We start from the raw sequence: 22776 nt of genomic DNA on the forward strand, positions 1-22776 counted from the left end.
TTTGTCTATTTGCCAGTTGGTGATGATAGCCTCTTAGTAAACGAAAGCATGGAGTCATTGTTCACAAGTGCAGTGTTTCTTAGGATTAACCAGCTTCCTTTATCTTCTCCCTATTATGAGTCTCTTCCCTGTTAGAATATGATTGGATAGCATATTCGCAGAGATCACCACATGTTTCTGCAGTGGTTTTGTGTGTGCAAGATTGGAGAACAGTTTAGTTCGTTAGCCTCAAACTGGAAATGAAAGTACTGTGTTAGTGTGGCACTGAGATGCTTCTGTCCTCTCGCTCTGCTGTGTTACTGGCTGATGGAAGAAGGTTAAAAAGTCAGACTTCAAGAAAATGAACATAAGGCCACCTTGGGTCTGAAAGCAGGGTTTTCTGGTTTCTGTGGAAATCAGCCAAAGCCCTGGAGTCTGGAGGAAGAGTGTGCAGGGCTCAGCAGCTGGAAGGAGGGCCTGGCTGCTAACTGTGGGAAGAATGGGAGGAGGAGCCCACGGCTGTTTGAAGAGCACTAAGGCAGGCCTGGAGAACCAGATGAAAGGAGTGAAGAGCTAGGTTTAGATCATTCCCTGAAGGCCCTGGAAACAGGCTCTTCTTTTTCTTTCTTTCTTTCTTCCTTCCTTTCTTTTTTTTTTTTTTTTCTTTTCTAAACTGATTTCTCATCTAAAGCAGGCATCCAGGTATGGCTTTCAGAGTGTGAGAACACTGCCCTTGCTTTGGGGCTGTGATGATCAGCTGTGCTTTGCCTTGGCAGGTGAATACTTGGAAAGTGGGAATTGGAATGGTGGAGAGATCGTGGAGAGGGGAGAAGGTGGGGGAATTCTGGCACCATGGCTTAGGCCCAGGTATATCCAAACCCAGGTAGTCAAGAACCTGCCTGGATTGTGCTGTGCCTTCCTTGACTTTCAGGACCATCTAAGAATACAGTAAGCTAACTAACCATTGTAAAAGACTCTTAAAAAAAAAAAAAATCACACTACACATATTTAGGAGGATTGTCTCATTTTAGGATCTAAAGGTGGTTTTTTTTTCTTTCTTTTTTTTTTTTTTTCTTTTTTGGTTGGGTGTGGGTAGGGTGATGGTAACTATATAATGTCCTTTTCAAACCCCAAGAGAGCTTCTAGGCCACAGAATCCATTTATATTAAGTAGAATACCCCTAAAGGTGATATACTACGGAAAAATAAGCTGTAACCAGCTGCACCTGACATCCAGCTGTCTTCATCACTAGAAGTATAAGTCTGGGGAGTCAGAAACCCTGAGTCTTGACCATCATCTCATAACAGTTATTCAAAATACTGCCGGTTGTGGGAGGTGCTGCTAACCCAGGTATTGGTGGGAACGCAGAGAGGAAACAGGTCTTGAAACCCCAGGCATTTATTTCTGTCATTACAAGGATGAGGATTTAATTACTAATAATTAAAAAAACAAAAACATGTTAGTGCTTACAGCCAGGTTTTCTGGAATATAGTAGAAAAGTGTTTAAACCCTTTGAAAGGAGCACATGAGTGGCTCAATTGGTTAAGTGTTTGTCTTCGGCTTCCCGTCATGATCTCAGGGTCCTGGGATCCAGCCCCATGTCTGGCTCTGGGCTCAGCAGGGATTCGGCTTCTCCCTCTGCCACTCCCCCTGCTTGTGTGCCTGCTTGCTCGTGCGCGGGCTCTCTCTCTCTCTCTCTCTCTGTCAAATAAAGAAAATCTTTAAAAATAATGATAATAAACTCTTCGAGACAAAGAGGTGAAAAAAACAGGGAATGTACCTTCTTAGTAGTAGTTACTCCTGGTTCTAGGACTTTCCCCACTGGGATGTGTGGTTAGTTCCAAAAACGAGTGAAACTGTATACTCAGCTTTCTTGGAGTAAATACCTGACCTCTAGGCATACACTGTCTCTTTGGACTTTCTAGAAAACAACTTACCAGGCTAGTTTTATCAGGTAGGAAATGCAGTTGATTACTAGTAACAGACTGGAAATAACAGCGACTTAAGTAAAATAGATCAAATAGAGGTTTATTTTTCTCTCACATAAAACAAGTCCAGACGTCAGGCCTGGCCTGGCAGCTTTAAGATGTCATCAGGAACCCAGGTTCCTTCTGTCATTCTGTTCTGCCATCCTTCTCAGAGGGCCAGGGATATTTGTTTGCTTATTAATGTGCCCCAAGCACACATAGATAAATGTGCCTGGCTTCTATTTTCAAAATTGTCTCATGGTCTCAATCGTGCCTGGAGTTCCAGATACTGTGTCTATATTCCAAACAGCACCAAAGCAAAAAGGGGAGGGGGCAGGGCAGAAGGGGACATGTCCCCTCCTACAAGTTCCAAATACACTTTTGTTGTAAATCTTGACCCAAAGTGAGTCACATGGCCATACCTGGCTATAAGGGAAGCTATAGTTTGTTTTTCTGCCTTTGTTTTTTTTAAGCTGGGTAAATTACCACATATATATGGGTTCTATTAGTAAGGAATCAGAGAAAATGGGTGGATAACTGGCAGGATGCTGCCAGTTGGCATAGAATATCTCTCTTCAGTAGAGTTTGTCCAAGCCTTCTCAGAGTTCCTAAAGTCCCTGGTGGCCATTCTTCATGGTGTCCACCAGAACAAGCATCATTTCCCAACCCCCACTGCTGCCACTAGAGTGATGGGGTGGCTTCACTGACAAAGCACATTGTCTGAGCCATTGAAAACTTATAGGTCGGAGTCCTTTCCACCAGAGATGGTTGGGTATGCACATAGCAGGCACTTAAAGCTTCATGGACCTCTCTTTCAACCCATCTGAGATATGGGCCTTCCCTGATACAGGAACACTTGACCTAGGGAGCTTCATGCTTTCAGCTCAAACCCTGAGAGGGAATGTTAGTTACCAGCTACCACATCATTCTGTTCTTTTCACTCTAAGCCCTTGGAGAATAGTTGTATAGCAGAAAGAAGTATTTTTTGAGCATATATATCCCTTTCTTGCTGCAAGGCATATTTTCCCACAGTTTCAAGGCTGTAAATTAGTTAAGCTAGCACTTAAACACTTTTTTAAATCCATAGTGGTGCTCAAACTCTGAAAGGAGGGGGAAAATCCCATGGGAAAGAGAAAATAAATCAACCAAAAGCAACACCTATCATATTGCTTTGCAGTCAGTAGGTGATTAGGCAGTGTTTGTGGAATCTCATCGCAACTGAAAAATGAGAATACTGAATTAATTTTGGCTATATTTCAGGTTAAATGGGTTTCAGTGGGCCTATTTCAATGGAAAATGCATTCAAAATTTCAAACAACAGACATATTAAAAAGTACTTTTGGAAAAATAACCTTTAGGAATCTCATCATTTATATTCCAAGTACTCATCTCTCACTTTTTTTCTTGCCTTCTTCCCAATGTATTCTTAACAAAAATTTTCAAACATACAGAAAAGTTGAAAGAATTGTACAGTAAATGCTCACATACCTACCACCTAGATTCCACAGTTAACATTTTACTCTATTTGCTTTGGCACTTCTGTGCCATCTCTCTCATCTGTCCATTTTATTTTTTGATGCAGAAAGGAGGTTGCAGATATCAGTATGCTTCACCTTGAACGCATCAGGAGTATTAGCCTAGGAGTAGGCTAATAGACTAGAGTTCAATTTTAAAAAATAAAATAAAAGCACATAGAGTGAAATGTACACATCTCAAGTGCACTTTGGCAGATTTGGACAAATACATATTCTGTTAAGATCCAAATGTTCTCACTACCCAGAAAGTTCCCTCATGCCCTTCCCTAGTCAAGTCCCTCCCCTATCTCACAAAGGCATCCACTGTTCTGAGGTATTCACCATGTCTTAGGTGAACTGCATCTAGAACCTCATGTCTGTGGACTCAGGGAATGAATATTCCTTGGGGATAAAGCTTTCACTGAACATACTCTTTTTGAGATTTACCCATGTTGAGTGTATCAGTACTTTTACTCTTTTTTGTTTCTGAGTAGTATTCCATTGCATGGGCATATTTTTCCATTTTGTTGACAAGCTATCTTAGACTTTTGACCATCCTGAGTAGAGCTGCCATGAACATTGTTTTTGTGGACTGTTTTGTGTACAAGTCTTTTTTGTGGTCATGTATTTTCATTGCCTCTTGAGTAATATCTAAGAGTGGAATTGCTGGGGCACTTAGTTGTTCACATCTCTTTTTGATAAGTAGAATCTTGTAATTCAATTTAGGGAAGACTTTAAATTTTTTTTTTTTTTAAGATTTTATTTATTTACTCATGAGAGACACAGAGAGAGAGAGAGAGGCAGAGACACAGGCAGAGGGAGAAGCAGGCTCCATGCAGGGAGCCTGACGTGGGACTCAATCCCTGTTCTCCAGGATCACACCCTAGGCTGAAGGCAGGCGCTAAACCTCTGAGCCACCCGGGCTGCCCAAGACCTTACTTACATATCATCCAGGCCATTTCTCTCCTTTACAGACAAGGATACTGAGACCCAGAGAGTAGATGGACAAGAGACCTATTCAGAGCCAAATAAGAGATTGGACTAGAAATCCCTGTCTCTTAATGCTTTTCTGGTATTCTTTATGTCATACTTTCGTTCTTCCCCTGAGAAGGGGGCAAGGAAACTGGGCTGCTTTCTGAAAGATCATTAACTATTCTGGTTTTTGCTCAGGGAGAAGTAACTGTTAGATATACCCAAATGCAGTATATTGTGTTTGTTTCCTAAGTTTCTATAGTAATCTGCATCTGGTCCTGCTTCTCCTCCAGTGTAAATTTAGTAAATCTTCCAGAAAGATCATTCTGGAACACAAATCTGATCATACTGCTTATTCTCCATCATGCGATCTGTAGGTGTTATGGGATAAAGTCCTGCCTCTTTAATTGAGTGTGCAAGGTTCTTGTTTGCTTCTGTGGCTTCCTCTTATACCCCATCACCCACCCACTGCAGCCTTTCCTACCTTGTATTCTTACCTCCATGCCTTTTAGCCTCTTGTGCTTTGTCTAGAATGATGTTCCTCCTTTGTCTCTCTGATAAATTCCTCGTTCTTCAGAGGAGACTGAAAATTCCCTGATTCATCCACACCCTCTCAAGGAATCAGTTATTCCCTTTTTTATGCATATGTATCTCTGACAGCTGACTCTTAAGCCATGGTGTTCTCTTCGGATGTCACATTCAGTATTAGTTGAATCTGCTAGCGCAAGACAAGATGCTGAAGGTATAGAGATGAATAAGATACGGGCTCTACTTTTGAGGAGTTTGCCATCTATTGTGGAAATTCATACAGCAGAGTGGTTTCAGTATGACATCCTTAGGACTTGTGTGGCCAGCAGTATAGGAGTGCTCACCTCCCTACAGCCTTCCAGGCATCAAGTGTTTTGAAAATTTCATTTGATGACTCTACCTTATGACTTTATCTACAATACTAGTGAGATTGAATGCTTTTTAAATACGCTTATGGGTTATTTTTAACTCATGAGGAAGATAATCAAGTTTTATTATAGTGGAACTAATTAGGTCATTTCCTGGCTGTGAAACCCTGGGAGGCAAGCTTCTTTTCCTGGCTGAGTCTTTAGTTTCTTATCTACAAAATGGGGAGAATAATAAACATGTTTGAAAGGATTGTTGTGAGAATTAAATGAAGTAATACATGCAGAGTACATAGAGGCAGGCACATAGTAGGTTTATAATAAATAGTCCCTCTTTAAGTCCCTAATCACTAGCCCAGTGCCTACCACATATTCAGGATGTTTATGAAGAACAGGAATAAATGCATTTTGTATATGTGTTTAAAGGGCTATATATAGATGCTAACACAGATCCATCTGTCTTGAGAAGAGTGATTTGACTTGCATCAATATTCAACTGGAGTGGCTGAGCACATATGCGTGACTCTTCTCGGGTTACCACATCCCCTGCTTAGCAGATGTCCATTATAATGGAATGTAAAAAAGGAAAAAAATACTAATAAAGGCAGAGGAGTGTAATGTTATGGCTTGATTTGACAGGGCCTCCTGCTACTTCAGCTGCTAGTGCTGGGCATGAAGCAGATTCATCTGTATTCCAGCACACCGCTGCTGAAGTCAAGATCGGTTTAATTAGGGTATTTTAAACATCCTGTTTGCATCTAGAATCTTACCAGAAAGTAAGATATCTGTCCATCCAGGGGAGTTCAGGGGCAGGTGGGCAGCAAGGACAGGGAGTAAGACAAAGATGGTTTTAATTTTAGAAATGAGAGAATACTTCTGTATGATCTCCTTAAGACAAAAGAGCTAATGGCCTTAGATGTTCCATGGAAACAAAGGCAGCCCTGTCGCATGGCCTTGAATTTTAAAGTGGCCCTGCAAGATCTTGCCAAGGCATGAGACTGATGGTTGAAGTACAGGGACCATTTCCATCCTAAGAATAGAGCTGTGCCTGACCCATATCTTTCTTAACCATTTGGGCTGCTGGAAGACGTTGTAGGCTCTGAAGCTGGGTGGGTGTCAGAGGGGCCCTGAATTAATTGTCCAAACAGCCAGGCTGGGCCAGTATTTAAGTGCCAGGCCATCAGGACACTGATCAGGGTACACTTTCCATAGTCCAGCATTTGTGTTTATCCATGATGTACCCTCCTCCCCCACCTTTCCAGCCTCATCACCTTTCATCCTCCCCTTCCCTTTACTACTCGGATCTTCTCCTGGTTCTTTGTTCATACCCCATGTATTCCAGCTGAATTCCTTTGGTTCATGCTTGTCCATCTGCTTGGAGATCCCTTGTTCCCATTGCCCTTCCCTGTTCAAGGCTCTTCATGCTTTGTTCTCTTCTCCCAGGCTCAGGTCACGTGGCATCTTGCCACCAGTCTTCCCAGACATCTGGCTAAGAGAGTATTTGCCTTCTCAGTTTCTGCCTCTTTCTCATTTCTCATTCAGTACTACTTCCTGTTGAGTAATTTTAGACATGATGGACTACAAGTACCTGGAGGGCCTATTCAGTGTCTGGATGTCTTTGTCCGCAAACACTGTATCTTATACATTGTAGGGTTCTACTTTATGAATGAATGAATGAATGAATGAATGAATGAATGAATGAATCTGTGTCCGTCCCTATGTCTAAGACCCCTGGAGGCTGCCTCCTGGGGTGCAGTTCAGCTTGCTAGTGCCTCCATTCCTTTTGGTGGCCTTATGGAAACAAAACCTCAAGAGGTACAAGCAGGACACCTCTGACACCTAGAGGCCCTTATCTAGTACAGAAAGATAGGGAAGTGGTTTGGGGATTGTCACTGTGCTCCCTGTCATCTTCTTCCCCTCGTTCCCCATCTCCCACCACAGTCCCTACCTTGGGAGACCTGTTAATGCACTATAGTCCATTTATCCCTGATTTTAAGAGTACATCTAGATCTGTACTGCCAAGAACTAAATGTGCCCATAGAACCCCAAGTCCTGGCCTCTGTCTCTCTACCAACTTTACCACAGAGACCTTGAAGCTATGAGCTCATAGCCGTTCACTTGCCAGTGTAATGCACCCAGCTCTGCATCACTCCTAGGGGTCTCTGAGAAAGATGTTTTCCTTTTGTCTCAATCTGTATAGCCATCCCTACCTATTCCTTCCTTTCTCCTACCCTGTCCCCAACTGAAAGAGAGACCCTTCACACACGTGCTGTGCTTAGTCCCTGTGTGCTGGGTTATTGTGTACTCAGTTGAAGCTGTGTAGTTCTTAGCCTTGCTTATAGGATTATGAGTTCCCTTAGGGTGGACTATTTTCTTTCCTCTCTGTAGCCCCAGCACTTGCTGTGTTGCCTGGCACATAGTAGGTACTCAGCAGTTTAAGTAAAGGATAGCTGGTGTATGCACCACTTCATACCCTGTAATTAATTGTCCTGTGGTTACAAGACTCATAAAAGAGAAGATATTTTTCATTTCCTCTACAGATCACATGCTGTGTTTTCAGTTCTACAGCAAGATCAAAAGGCAAGTGATTACCATGGCCGAGTACATTTATTTTTATTAAAAGTTAGGACCATCTCTGCTTCGATATGCTGTGTCCTTCAGCTTACTAGTAAAGAGCCACTGCCTACCTCAGGGCTGTCTGCAGGTCTCCTAGACCTTGTATTATTTGACTTTATAGGCAGTCACACATAAGCACTTTATTTTAATTTATTGTAGGATTAAAGAGTCTGAGTGAAGTTGGCCTTGCTCCATTTTAAGGTTAGAACAAATCTCGAGTTACAGAAAATAACCCTACCATCTGAGGAAGTTGGGCCACCTAAGTTCCTATTTTTCTCAGCATTGGTTAGTGAGGATGGCACAGGCAGCCGAAACACATTCAGTGTCAGGCATACGATCAGGATCAGTAAGGAAGGGGCTAGGTGTTGTCCTACCACAGGAGCATGGGTAAAAGACTCACTTGTGATGTTCCTCTTTAGTACAGCAGATCTCAAATGAATGTCTATTGGGTACTTACTGTGGACTTGTCTTATTTGGTACAGTGGATTTAATAGATGGAAGGGACAGCTCCATTTTACACACAGTAAAACTGAGGCTTAATTAAATAATATGCCCATGGTTTAGTAAGATTCACATCTAAGTCTGTCTGACCCTAAAATTCCACATAAGGTTAATTAATTAATTGTTGGTCTTTCTGGCGGTGCCTGGGTGGCTCAGTCAGTCAAGTGTCTGCCTTTGGCTCAGGTCGCTCAGGTTGTGACGGCTTCCTGCTGAGGGGGAAGTCTGCTTCTCCTTCTCCTTCAGCCTCCCTCCATCCCCTGCAGCTTGTGCTCTCTCTTGCTCTCTCTCTCTCTCATAAATAAATAAATAAATAAATAAATAAATAAATAAATAAATAAATAAATAAATAAAATTTTGTTAAGAAAATTTGTTGGCCTTTCTAACTCCTAAGTTAGAATTCTTGGTGTACCCAAGTGTCTTTTTTTTTTTTTTAATTAGATTTTATTTATTTATTTATGAGAGACACACAGAGAGAGGCAGAGACATAGGCAGAGGGAGAGGCAGGCTCCCTACAGGGAGTCTGATGTGGGACTCGATCCCAGGACCCCAGGATCACAACCTGAAGCAAAGGAGACACTCAACCACTGAGCCACCCAGGCACCCCTACCCATGTGTCTTTCTCAGTGGTGGGCCACTAGTAGGCCTGCTTGTTAATGGGCTTATCTATGGATAAATAGCTTTCCTCACAGAGAGAGGAAATCCTCCTGGGAGTTTGACCACCATTTTTTAAGAATGAGGATGGGAAACAGTCCATATCATTCTTTACAAAAGCAGCACACCCTGTAAGACACACTAGTTGGAGTGACTGCCACAGCCTAGTTTGTGCCATTCTAGAAACACTTCTGATCTGGGTATAGTAGATCATAAGCCCATAACCAAGGAGCCATCCCCAAGAGATGGGAACACTCTGAAATTCCATGGAAATGTCACATTTGTGTATATGTTTTGCAAGGGATAGCATGCATAAGGATTCATCAGATTCTCAAAAGTTTCTGTCATGTTTTTTAAAAAAGATAAATTGCAAATCTAGATTCCGGTGGCCCACAACAGTACTTTTGACCTGAAGCAATCACATCCCTTATCAGGGCTATTGTTTCTATACTCAAAATTCCAGAGGAGTTGAACCAAAGATTTCTAATTCTCCTTCCAGCTCTGAAAATAACAGAGCTCTGACTGACTCCAGAGATTCAAAGTTTTAGTTCCCTTGCAGATACCCAGGGCTCTAACCCATTGCTTATCATCCTTGAGAAGCCCTTAAAGAGATTTGAGCTAGGAAAGAGGGGCCAGAACCACTCCTCTAAGCAGTTTCACTAATTAGTATCTGAGGCTGCCAGTTGTCTGACTGCTGAGCCTGGCACTGGGCAGGCAGGGTCTCACACTGACAGTGTTTTGAGACTGGCTCCATAGTACTCCATCAAGACCCCGACCTCCCTACCTAGTGACTTGAAAATGTAGATTTGCTCGACCTTCCCCTCTTGGAAGCTTTGTGAATTCCTTGTGTGTGTTTTGTTCTCCCTGGGTCCTGCCTCAGAGGTTATTCTCTGCAGTGGGAGTCACCACATCCACCCCATCTGCGTTGACAGCTCCATAGCCATCCTTCGCCTCCATTTTATCCTGTCGAAATGACAGAGCCGCTGAGCAGTGCTGGCCAGCAGATAAACCTGTTATCTCCCCTGCTCTCTGTGCCGGCAGCTCTCCTCATCTTCTTGGTGCATGAAAAATTGACACCACCGTGGGCTGAAATCTGTTCCTAGGGAGGCTACATTTATTAGTGGCTAATGAAACTGTGTGTGTGTGTGTGTGTGTGTGTGTGTGTGTGTGTGTAAAACTTGGGGTGGCTAAAGTGTTTTCCTGTCTGTCAGGCACCAGTGACCTACACCCAGCCACAGTACCCAGAGAGAGAAAGACAGAAGGTACTTAGGCAGCTTCAGGGCTCTTGAAATTGACAACTTGTTCTTTACTTAAAATCCCAAATAGGTAAATGCCATTTGTTCTTAGTGTATACCACTGCAATTGATCAAGGTATCTCCTGCTCCAGGCTGGGATGAGCTGTAGAAATGCATGCTAATATGATCCAGTGCCAAAAAAGATGATTATTCTGTATATTACATTTTCCTCTTTGAAAATTACAGTTCCTGGGACACCTTGGTGGCTCAGTGGTTGAGCATCTGCCTTTGGCTCAGGACGTGATCCCAATTTCCGGGATCGAGTCCCGCATCAGCCTCCTTGCATAGAGCCTACTTCTCCTCCTTCTGCCTGTGTCTCTGCCTCTCTTTCCGTGTCTCTCATGAATAAGTAAATAAAATCTTAAAAAAGAAAGAATGAAAGAATGAAAGAAAGAAGGAAGGAAGAAGGAAGGAAGGAAGGAAGGAAGGAAGGAAGGAAGGAAGGAAGGAAGGAAGGAAGGAAGGAAGAAAGAAAATTACAGTTCCTGATACCCTCACTATTACACTGACACCCTACCCTCCCATCTTGTTCAGGGATAGAGAGAATGTTCTCTTACAGCTGTTTCTGCTCCATCTTAATCAGCAAGCTTAAAAGAGAAATTTCATAAGTTCTGGTTCAGTATTTACAGAACTGCCTAAAACCCAAAGTCTTCTTTATTTGGACTCTGGTAGAAATCACTTCTGGAAAGAATAATTCAGTAAAAGAAGAGGAGTTGTTATTCACATCTTATTCCATATGGCCTTTTACTTCATTTTCTCTCATTAAAACTGTTAAAATTTTTCTAAATCCACATTTACATAGTGCCAATCTTTTGGACACAATGAGCCCCACATGAAGCACATTATTCAGGCTTTGAATGGTTTAGTTTCTGGTATCTTTTATCTTTCTTCTTTAAAAGCTTTGGTGATTATCTTTTATATCTAGAAAGCGTATAACAACATAGTAGGAAAGCTTACTGTTTAGGGTCAGGCATCTTGGGTTCTAAGCTCCCACTGCTGGCTGAAGGATGTGACCCTTAAGTAAGTTAATTAACCTCTCTGAACCTTGGATTCTACATTTATAAAAGAGAGATGAGAATGGTACCTTTCTCTTAGCTTAGTAGTAAGGATTCAATGAGAAAATTATATATAGACTCAAATAAGCCTACTGTCATAGATACACAATTGGTGACAGTTATTATTGTACCCTACTTACTTTCAACTAGGAATTCAAAGCTGCTTATAGTGAAACAGTATGGTGATACTAAACCTTAGCTTTGAAAAAGAATTTGTCAAAACACAAATGTCAAACTGAGGAAAATATTTGCAACATATATGACAGAAGGATAATATTCTTAATTTACAGAGAGCTCATAGAAATCAAATTGGCAGTAAGGCCAGGCAGCTCACTCAGAAAGCAATACAAGTGGTCAGTAAACATCAGAAAAGCCGCTTAACCTTGTTCATACTAAGAACAAAAACATGCTAATCAGAAGAAGATCCACTTTTCACCAGCTGGCTGTCATAATTTTTAAGTTGGATAGTATCCAATCTGAGTGAAGATAGGAGAAAACAGATATTCTTTATAATTGTATATAAATTATATATATTGTATAATTGTATATAAATAAATATATTTATATTGTATATAATTTATTTTTATTGTATTTATATTGTATATAATTTATTTATATTGTATATAAATACATAATTTATATATAATTATATATACAATTATACAGAATAATATATATAATATTCTGATTCCATTCTATGTGTGTGTGAGACACTGAGAGTGGACATAGAATTGGTACAACCTTTTTGTTCAGATAATTTGTCAGTGTCTTTCAATATATTCTATATGAATACCTTTTGACTCACCCAATTCTACTGCTAGTAATTTGCCATAAGGATACAAATGCAGAAGTGTATTCATGCCAGAAAAAAAGCATACATGCCACAATTTGTGTATATAGATGTTTATTGCAGCATTATTTCTTTTCTTTTTTTTTTTTAAGATTTTATTCATTTATTCATGAGAGACACAGAGAGAGAGAGAGAGAGAGAGAGAGAGGCAGAGACATAGGCAGAGGGAGAAGCCGGCTCCAGGCAAGGAGCCTGACATGGGACTCGATCCCAGGACTCCAGGATCATGCCCTGGGCCAAAGGCAGGTGTCAAACCGCTGAGCCACCCAGGGATCCCCAACAGCATTATTTCTAATAGCAAAACCAAAACAAACAACCAAAAACTGGAAACCACCTAAAATACTCATGATGGAGTGGGGCACTAGTTAAATTATGATAAAAAGATCAGTGAAATTCTAGATAGCCATTAGAAAAAGAAGTATGTACTTATGGGGAAAATATATATATAAATATTTTAATATTAAATATAAAAAATATATTTAGATACATTTTAGATATATATTTTTATATATATTTTAGATATATTTATTTTTTTTATTTTTTAGATATATTTAGATATATTTTTTCCCCTGTCCTCTGAGAATGTACACCAAAAGATACCTTGTAGGGTTTTTTTTCCCCCTGGGAGAGAAGAAAAGGTAATGAAAAGAATATAGGAAAAGACAAATATTAATAAATATTTGTTAATAAATATTTGTTAAGTGAATTTTATACCTTTGTGTAGGTATAGTCTGGATTTACCATGTGTATCCATTACTGTTATTTTTTTTAAGATTTTATTTACATATTTGAGAGAGAGAAAAAGAGTGAGTACATACAATGCAAAGCTGGGAAATGCAGAGGAAGAGGGAGAAACAGACTCCCCCACTGAGCAGGGAGCCTGATGCAGGACTCCATCCCAGGACCCTGGGCCTGAGCCAAAGGCAGATGCTTAACCAACTGAACAACCCAGGCACCCCCATTACTTTTTATTTCAAAATCCATTGGTGGATCATGGAGGAAATCACTAATAAGGCGTTAAAAGAGATTGCATCTTATAGTTGAGCTTCCTCATAGCCAAAGCAAAGAGGGAACCCTGATAAGCACAAAAAATTCATCAAGAAAGAGAAACAGGGGATCCCTGGGTGGCTCAGTGGTTTAGCACCTGCCTTTGGCCCAGGGCTTGATCCTGGAGTCCTGGGACCCAGTCCACATCAGGCTCCCTACATGGAGCCTGCTTCTCCCTCTGCCTGTGTCTCTGCCTCTCTTCTCTCTCTCTCTCTCTCTCTCTCTGTCTCTCATGAATAAATAAATAAAATCTTAAAAAAAAAAAAAGAAGAAGAAGAAGAAAGAGAAACCTTAAGAAGAAGAAGGAGAAGGAGAAGGAGAAAGAAGGAGAAGGAGAAGGAGAAACCTTGGGACGCCTGGGTGGCTCAGTGGTTGAGTGCATGCCTTTGGCCCAGGGCGTGATCCTGGAGTCCCAGGATGGAGTCCCATGCCAGGCTCCCTACAGGGAGGGAGCTTGCTTCTCTTTCTGCCTGTGTCTCTGCCTCTCTCATGAAGGAAGGAAGGAAGGAAGGAAGGAAGGAAGGAAGGAAGGAAGGAAGGAAGGAAGGGAAGGAAAGGAAGGAGAGAGAAACATTTTCCTGATCTTCATATCTAAAAGGACTTTAGTGCCAAGGGTTGGTCTAAACTCAGATTTCATCTTGTGTTTCCCCAGCTTAAAATTCATGGATGGATCCTTGCCATTTTTCTGCATGATCTAGCCTTGCGACCTCCTCCATGTGGATATGACACTCTATCCAAGCTGGCCTTTGCATGTATTGTTCCTTGGCCTGCAATGCTCTCTCCTCTTCTCTGCCTAGTAGTCAGCCATAGGTGTTGTTTTGGGGCTTTTTGAAAATTTTCCGTTGTTTGTTACCTCTAGTGGGAATCCTTTAGGTGAGATATTCCTTTCTCTGTGCTCCCCAAGTCCCCTCTGCCTCCCTCGAGGATGGGACTTGTCACACTGCCCTGTAATCGTTGTTTTGTTTCCCCACTAAATAAGGGGCTCCTCAAGGTCAGGGATAATGTGTTGTTTGTTTGGAGGCCCTGAGCACCAAGTGCTTGTCAAGCACAAAAATGGTTGGTGAATGATTGAGTATTCTGAAGTTTGAGTTCTGCCTCTTTCACCAGTTAGACCAGTCACTTGGCTCTTCCCCCTGTCTATTCAATGAGAGATTTGGCTCAGATAATCTATGAGAACTCTCGCTAATTTCTTTTTCTTCTGTGGTTGTCAGATTGTCCTGTATACAGGTGGAGATTGTTGCCAGTTGTTATTGCTGAGTTATTTCAAATTTTGAGAACTGAGCTGTTAGAATTCACTGCATTGATTATGGCCTGTCCCACACTGCTCACCGGCTGAAGAGATCAGAGCCTAAGATTGTAGAACTGATTATGTCCCCTACTCTGCCTTTGTCTCTTCTCCTTGGCATGCACAGAGGTCAGAGGGCTTTCCCTGACATGTGCCTCCAAAAATGGCCTTTGCTTGTTCTACTTTCTTACCCTGAGTGGAGCTGTTGGGTTCACTATCCTTACCCTGGGTTCCATGACATTTTTTGCTTTCCTGTGAAGACAGGTCCTGTTCTGTCCACTCTCCCACTTTCTGCTCTCACCCCATCTTACTCCCTGTTCTCTGCCCCCTTCACTTTGTTCAAGATGTTGATTGTACCACCTCAGTCTCAGCTTCACACAGATTATTGGGGTGAACCTGGAGCATTGTTTTGGGACCAGAGATGGATATACCAACAAAAAAAAGCAGGCTGAAATCCCTGCCTTTGAGTAGCTGATATTTTAATTGAAGGGAGATCATGAACTAACTAAACAAATAAATAAATAAAACAATGTTTTAGAAGGTAATCATGCTGAAGAGAAAAATAAAGCCAAGATTTGGAACTAGGCAATGTCAGGGTGGGTTTTTCTCTTTTAATGGGGGCAAGGAAGAGCCTCATAGAGAAAATGATAGCTGAGTAAAACTGAGCATGAAGATGGAGCCAGGCAGGTAAGCTGATGAAGAGTATCTTAGGTGGCAAAAACAAGTACAGAGGCCCCAGACCATGAGCTTGCCTGACGTTAGAAACAGCATTTAGTCTGAGTGAGTCGGGGAGCCCACAGAATATTTTAAACAGAGAAATGATGGGATCTGACTTTGGGTTCTAATCTAAAGGATCATTCTGACTGCTCTTAGAGATTAGACCAGAGAGGGCAAGGGCAGAAACAGAGACCCACTAGTAGGCTGTTGAATATTTCAAGCAAGAGATGATGGTGGTGTGGACCTGAGTAGCTGCAGTGAAGGCAGCAGGAAGAAGTGGGATTCTGGGCATAATTTGAAGGTAAAGCTGACAAGGTTTCCTGTGGGACATATGAAAAAGGACAGAATAAGAGACATCTCCTTTTTCAGCCTGAGGAACTAGAGAACCTGATGGCCATTAACCAGGTGGAAAAGACTGGGGAAGGGGTTTGAGGAGGAAGATGAGGAGCTAGATTTGGGACACGTTCAGTTTAAACGACCTATTGACAACCACGTGGAGAGAGCAGGTAGAAAGGTGAACACTCGAGTCTTTGCTCAAAGAACAGGACTGACCCATAGACCCAAGTTTGGGAACCGTCAGCATGTAGATGGTTTTTATAGTTGTGGGACTAGTTTCTGGCTTCCCAGAAAGATGAGTGTAGATAGACGGTAGGGTGCCAGGCTACTGCCAGCAGTGGGGGACTAGGGACATGAAGAGGCAGGGAATGCATCTGACACAGTGAGAGAGAAACACCTGTCTGCTATGGTGGTGCATGCTTACCGGTGGCTTTAATTAATTGGTGACTTTCTGAGAACTCAAGGGAGGTTTGACATGTGAAGATGTTCGTCAGTCACTTTTCAAATAGAATATTTGTTGCCCACACTGTGGGCATTATTTCAAAATAAACTTCACTCTGCCATTTCTCCATGACTAGACTTTCACCGCTTCCTTTTCAAGGTCATTATTCTTGATTTTTAAAAATTCTTTTTAAAGAAAAGAATCTCTTCACAGCTAAAGCCTATAATATACCCTTCAATTACCCTCTTCTTCCCAAGGTAGAAAAATAGTAGTTCATAATAGAAGCCTGGGGGTTATTTGAACTCGAAAAGCATTGTTACCATTTTGAAGTACTTACTGGCCAGCTGCTTTCAAACTTGAAGGAGTTTTAGCTGTACCAGAATGGAAGTGATAACCCTGGCACCCTATCGTGTCTCTTACTTAATTCTGGGATTTTTACCTGGGGAAATGATGAGGTGATTTGAGAATATGATTGAAGACACCTTGTTTGTTCATTATGTACTCATCTCAGAGCTGACATTCATGCTCTGTTTGCAGGTTATTTCTATAAATGGGGCAGTAGTTTAAGGTTCTGTTGTGGACAATAAAAATCAGTTAATTCCAGGCAGACAAGAAGTTCTAACTTAGTTTTGATTCACTCACTCAAGTTGTCCTTGAGGATATCACCCCTTTTGAATACGTTTCTTGTGCAGCATGTGAAGATCAGGTTTCGAATGACACAATTTAAGTTCTTGTCTTATTAATCAATAGCAGCAGTCAGGGAAGGCCTACTTATTCCTCTTCCAATAGAACCAGACCAGGCTTGAAGAGAGGTAATAATTACCGCTCTGATCACAGCATGTTCCCTTTTCTCCTTCCCAACCCAGAGCATGTCTGTTCGATCCTGGCCTCCCTCCTGCGGAACCTGAGAGGGCAGCAGCGAACCCGGCTTCTGAATAAATTCACTGAAAATGACAGTGAGAAGGTGGGTGTGCGTGCTGTGCGGTAAGGCTGGGGGGGGGGGGGGGCCGGCGGTGCTCTTTATGATGCAATCCAGGAGGTGCTGAGCTGAGCACCCCTGCCCTAAAATATCTGCCGGCATGGCTTTGGGTCTCAGGTTTTTCTGGTGATCCTGCCTCTCTTCTCCACATACATCCTTCTGGGAGAAGTAGCACCTTAGGGCAGCAGCAACTAGTATCTTAGGGAGATTTTTAGACCCAATGAGAGTGGGATGAACTTGGATTTGGGTCGGAGGTTGCACAGCATGGCAAAGTGATCAGGAACTGTAGGCTTTGGATTCAGATAGCTGAATTTGAACCTGGTTTTGCTCTTTTCAACATGTGTGCCACATTGAGCCTCGTTTTCCCTGTCTTTGAAATGGACACATTAATTCCCATATCGAAGAGTCAAAGAGGGGGAGACTAAATGAGGCCTTCCTAGGTGGCAGCGATGGAAGATACTGGTGTGAACATAAGATTCTGTGAACTTGTCCTCAGTGGCCCAGGGGATAGGGAATGATCACGTGAATGAGATTAGATGCATCGTTCACATTGTGATTTAGCAGGCCAAACCATAAGAGTTTTAACAGTAACAAGAGCCACCGTGTATTTAATAATTCCTGTGGATTGATAGACTCAGCAGATTCTTTTCGTTGTTGCATGTATTCTCCCAGCACCGTGGGGTTTACCTTCTGTATGGCTTTTGTCCACATTTGCAGATGAGGAAACTGAAGCTTGGAGACATTATGTCACTTGTCCATGATCACAGTCTACCATAGTCACGCCACCCTCATGAGTTAGCTCATTCTAGATGAATAAAATCAAGGACCAAAGCCCCTTTTATGACTTACCATGATTTCTTTCCTTCCCATGTCCAAGGTAAGGCTGAAAGCTCGTCATCCTATGGAGAGAGGTTTATGACTATCTCTCTGAGCTTGCGTCAGAGCTTTTTTCCAGCCTCACTAAGCAGCATAGCACAGGGAAGAGGCTGTCATGAGGTTAGGCACAGAGCACCTTAGCAGTTGTGTCACCCTGCTGACATTTAACATCTGTGCTTCAGTTTCATCTTTAAAATTAAGGTCACTATCTTTCCTGCCTACATTCTCAGATTTTTTATTAAGGTATAAGGAAATAATAGACATGAAAATACTCCATTAAAAAAAAAAAAAACTCCATAAACTGAAATATGTAAGATTGTAAGATCTTGGGGTCATCATTGTTATCCAGAGAGGGTTTGGGCACAGTCCTCCTGGACTCTCAAGCCGTGTTGAAGCACCATCTGCTGTTAACCACTATAAGCTCTTGAGTAAATACCAGGGTTGCCAAGAGCCGTGATGGTGCCAACCTAGTAAAGAGATAGTTTAGAAGTCTAGGCTGGTTTCACAGTATTTGTTCAGTCTTTGGAAGTCTTAGGGAAAATGAAACTTTTTCAAACCCACCAAATGTTCCTCAGGCCATGTTTGAAGTATGACTTTTGCTAACTTGAAAACTGATTTTTAAGTTATTGGTGAGCAGAAGTCAGGGCCTTTTTTTAAGTTGCTGAAAGAGTTTTTTCCCTGTACTCTCTTCTGACTCGAAAGCAACTAAAGAGATTTTACTCAGACCTTTTTAAAAAAAAGATCAGCTCTGGGGTAGGATCTGAACATGAAAGGTTTCAGTTCGAAAAAAGAAATTTCTATAAAGTTCTAAGTGAATACCAAGTATGTAACTTCAAGCTCCTTCTCTTTGCAAGAAGGGACTTGAATTTTTATTTATTTATTTGCTTTTAACAACTCAAAATCACAGGAGCCCTAGAAGGGCTGGGAATGCAGCGTCCTTTGGGAAATAGGCCCATGTTCACACCACACCCAACCCAGGTGTTGGGTTGTTCTGCCCCAGCTCTTCAACCTATTCCTTCCGTGTTCCTTAAGCAGAGCTCATCCCTGATGTTAGAAGTGGGAGAGTGGGTCTCCTATTGTAAAGAGTGACAGTGAGATGAATGGGAGCCCCACTGTTCTCTTGCCTTGGTATTCTTTTTCCTTCTCACTCATGTCTGAAATATCTCTCTTTCAGGTTGACAGACTGATGGAGTTGCATTTTAAGTATCTGGACGCAATGCAGGTGGCGGACAAGAAGATTGAAGGGGAAAAACATGTACGTATCCCTGCCTATCTTCTGCTGGCTATTGACTTGCGTTCCATTTGGGTCCCTTTGTACCTTCTCTGTGCCCACAGGACAGGCCAAGGGTACAGGTGTCGTCTACCCTCCCGTGCCACCTAACCTGTTGTTAGAGCACAGCAGGTAACAGTCTGCCAGTGGTTATACCTGCTCTTCTAATAGCAGTGCAAGTTATTAAAGAGGGAGGATGTGTTGGGTTGATCCCTGTCTGGCCCCGGGGGTTTGGGGGACAGCACCAGTACCCCTGACATGAGCTGCTCTCAGAAAATCTGGCCAAGTGCAGTGCTGTGACTTGGTACCACGTTGGCAGAGATAGCAGAGTCCATATTGGTTCACACTCCTGCTGGCTTCTGCAGCCATAAGGGAAGCACCGAGGGAGAGGGTGATCACAGGGCATGAGGACTAGAAGGAATGTTCGAGGTCTCTCATTGACGGATGTAAAACTGGAGACCCAGAGAAATGCTTAGATGCACTGCAGCAAAGCCTGCATGTCAGGTTTCAGAGGACTACCCGAACTGCTTCTGCTCGTGGCTGCTGAGGGAGACGAAACCTGTCAGGTTTTTTTTTCGAGGAGCTGTGCTTGTGGTGCTGGTGTCCTGCCTTCTGTACTTTCCACCTGCTTCCATTTTGTTCTCTGCCATCTCTGGCCTCTACCCTTCTCACTTATCACCTTCATCAGGACAAGCATTCATGTTGTTTAATGTCCAGTCTGTATTCTCATCCCCATAAGACATTCCTCAGTCTTTGGTCACATTGCCGAAGGATCCTTTCCTTGCTTTTTTTCAAAGTCGATAATAGACTTCATTTTCTTTGTGATCTTTATCGACTATATCACTCCATTCTTTTTTCGTTCTTGCCTTAAAGATGCACTGGAGGCTTTTGACCCTCATCAGTGGGAGAGCCGGTTCCAGCACCTGCTTGCATCTGGCTCTGTCAGAGCAGTGAAGCTATGGGGTAGGGCCACGTGCACAGGGAGCGACACTAGCATCTGCCCTCAGGCCAGGCGAGAGCCCAGAGCCTGGGAAGAGAGAGTGACCCTGGGGTCTGTGTCTTGCTTCTCTTCACCCCTTCGTATCCACCCCTCCCCTTTCACAAGCTATACCTTCATTTATGAATGCTGGTGGACAGGTAGCTGTGGTTACTGTTCTCGTTATTTCCCTCCACCTAGTAAGTCCTCAGATGTTTGTTGATTGATTGAATTGACTGACTGGGACATTCTTCATTTATACAGTGATACTCCTACCAGATGAAAGACAGAGACTCGGGCAGCCCCAATGGCTCAGCGGTTTAGTGCCGCCTTCAGCCCAGGGCGTGATCCTGGAGATCTGGGATTGAGTCCCACGTTGGGCTCCCTGCATGGAGCCTGCTTCCCCCTCTGCCTGTGTCTCTGCCTCTCTATCTCTTTCTCTGTGTGTCTTTCATGAATAAATAAGTAAATAAATCTTTAGAGGAAAAGAAAAGAAAGGGAAGGGAAGAGAAGGGAAGGGAAGGGGGAAAGGGCAAGGGAAAGGGAAAAGGAAAGGAAAGAAAAGAAAAGAAAAAGCAGAGACTCTGCATTCTGAGGCTGGACTTCAGATGCTACCATGTGGCAAACCCATTTCTTTTGTTCTACTCTCCCGCCCCCTTTATTTTATTCTTTGACAGGGTTTCCTTTTCCATCTTTTCTTCCCTTTACAGTAACTTGTGTGTGCTGGACACTTAGTGCCTATTTAAGTCCCAGAGTAATGTCTTCTTTCTCTCTTCATCTGAATGATAATTAGAAAGAAATTGAAATTTCCTGAGACTTTTGTAGGGAACTGGCCACAAGACAGAACTCCAGCTCTGACAGAGGACCTGTGTTGCCTGCTGGAGATTTTCAGGGATAGGAAGAGCACTTGGGAGTTGAGGGAACCTAATAATTTTAAGCAGGTACCATCTCTTGGTCACTGTGTGGCCATGGCTTGTCACCAGGCTTCATGTAGCCAGTTTCTTAGCTATAACATGGTTTCAGCAAAGGTGATCTCTCAGGTGATCCCTTCAACTTAATGTTGTCTCTCAGGTTCAAGTGCACATCCTTTGGTAACCCTGCCAGCTTTAGCAGTGGGGTGGATTAAAGTGCAGTGAGGGGTTGATCAGAGGAACAGCAACCTCCAAGAAAAGGTTAGGTGAGTGGGGAGTCACAAATCCCTGGATTTGGATTCCAGCTCTGCCATGTCCTAGCTCTGAGACCTTGGACAAATGAGCTGATCTCTAAACTTTGTCTCATGTGTAAAATGGAAATAACACTTCCTTTTTGGGGTTGTTATAAAGACAAAGTGTAAAGCATACTGCTGCTGCTGCTTGGCGCTCCTAGCTTCCTTTGTCGTTCTTGTACAGCTTTTAAGCTAGCCAGGCAGCCCTTCTCCTGAGGGTATCCTCCTTGCCATCTGTCCCAGAAGGAGTCCCCCTAACAGACCAGAGTGTTGGCACCATCATAGACTTCATTTGAGGGGAAGCTGGAGTAGACGTTTTTCTGATGGAGACCAAGTAAGCTGTTGGGCGTGAGGGAGCAGCTTGCATGTGGCTGTTAGGAAACTTGGCCCGCTTCCCACAAGATTATCTATTATCAGCACTGAAGAGGGTGTGAAATTGATTAGCACTGACGGAGAGTAATGGCCGCAGCCACTCTTCCCCCAGCCTTCACAGAGCTGCTGTGTGCCCTGGGCACCAGGGCTCCTGCCATTCCCCGACAAACATCTGTCTCCTTGATGCCAAGGCCATTTTGCTGGGCACTGGCAAACATTCCAAGGCCATTAGTGCTCAGCAGCCTCAGTGTTGCTCAGAGAGACAGGGCGGGGGGGGGGGGGGGCGGTGAGGGATGCATTTATGAGCCGTGCTCTCTGCCAGCACTTGGGCTCCGTCCTGGCAGATGCAGCCGCCTGGCAGGTGTAAAGTGACTCAGAACAAAACGACCTCTTTTTCACCTCTCCTTCATGCACTCTTCTCTCTTAAGTCATAAACAATTTGTGCCTCACCCCACCTCATCTCCATTAAACTTGGATGTCCTACACCCATTGGGAACTCAGCAAATATTTGTTGACTCGAATGAATGCTTATTTCTCAGGCTTTTGATGACATTGACTGTCAGATCAGTAATGAATAAATATCTCCCACACTTCCACACTTCACCAAGCCTGCAACAGAAAACACCCTAGATAACAGGGTCAGATACTGACCCAGGTAATGGGGAGTCAGGTATTGACAGTTTTAGTGTTTCAGAGCCCCTATCTTCCCCGCACACTTCAGACTTCCATGGGTACAATGCAAATGGCCCCGGTTCACAATTGACCAAGATTCACTGGAGAGAATCCAGTCATTTGGCAAATGTTTCTCAGGCGCCTGCTCTATGCGAGGCACTGGGCCAGCCGCTGGCAGGGGGTGAGAGTTAGAAGTGCCTGTGGAAGAAGGGGCCCAGGAGCTGCTGACAAGGGCTAGAGGCAACCAGGAAGCAGGGAGCAGTTGACTGTGCCCGGGGCACCCTCAGCAGTTTCTTACATGAGGCAA

The 22776-nt window shown here is 43.1% G+C and overlaps 1 protein-coding gene across 5 annotated transcripts in view; it reads left to right on the forward strand.

The window, feature by feature from the left end:
* CTNNBL1 (catenin beta like 1) overlaps positions 1-22776 on the forward strand; it is a 161133-nt gene that overhangs the window by 115333 nt on the left and 23024 nt on the right. For all 5 annotated transcript variants that reach the window (XM_072800986.1, XM_072800985.1, XM_072800982.1 and 2 more), the window contains exons 12-13: positions 16987-17084; positions 19150-19230. In XM_072800986.1, coding sequence (XP_072657087.1) covers positions 16987-17084; positions 19150-19230 — 179 coding nt within the window. The remainder of the gene's footprint in view (positions 1-16986; positions 17085-19149; positions 19231-22776) is intronic.

This window comes from Canis lupus, chromosome 26, assembly GCF_048164855.1.
Source record: "Canis lupus baileyi chromosome 26, mCanLup2.hap1, whole genome shotgun sequence".
Taxonomy (NCBI): Eukaryota; Metazoa; Chordata; class Mammalia; order Carnivora; family Canidae; genus Canis; species Canis lupus.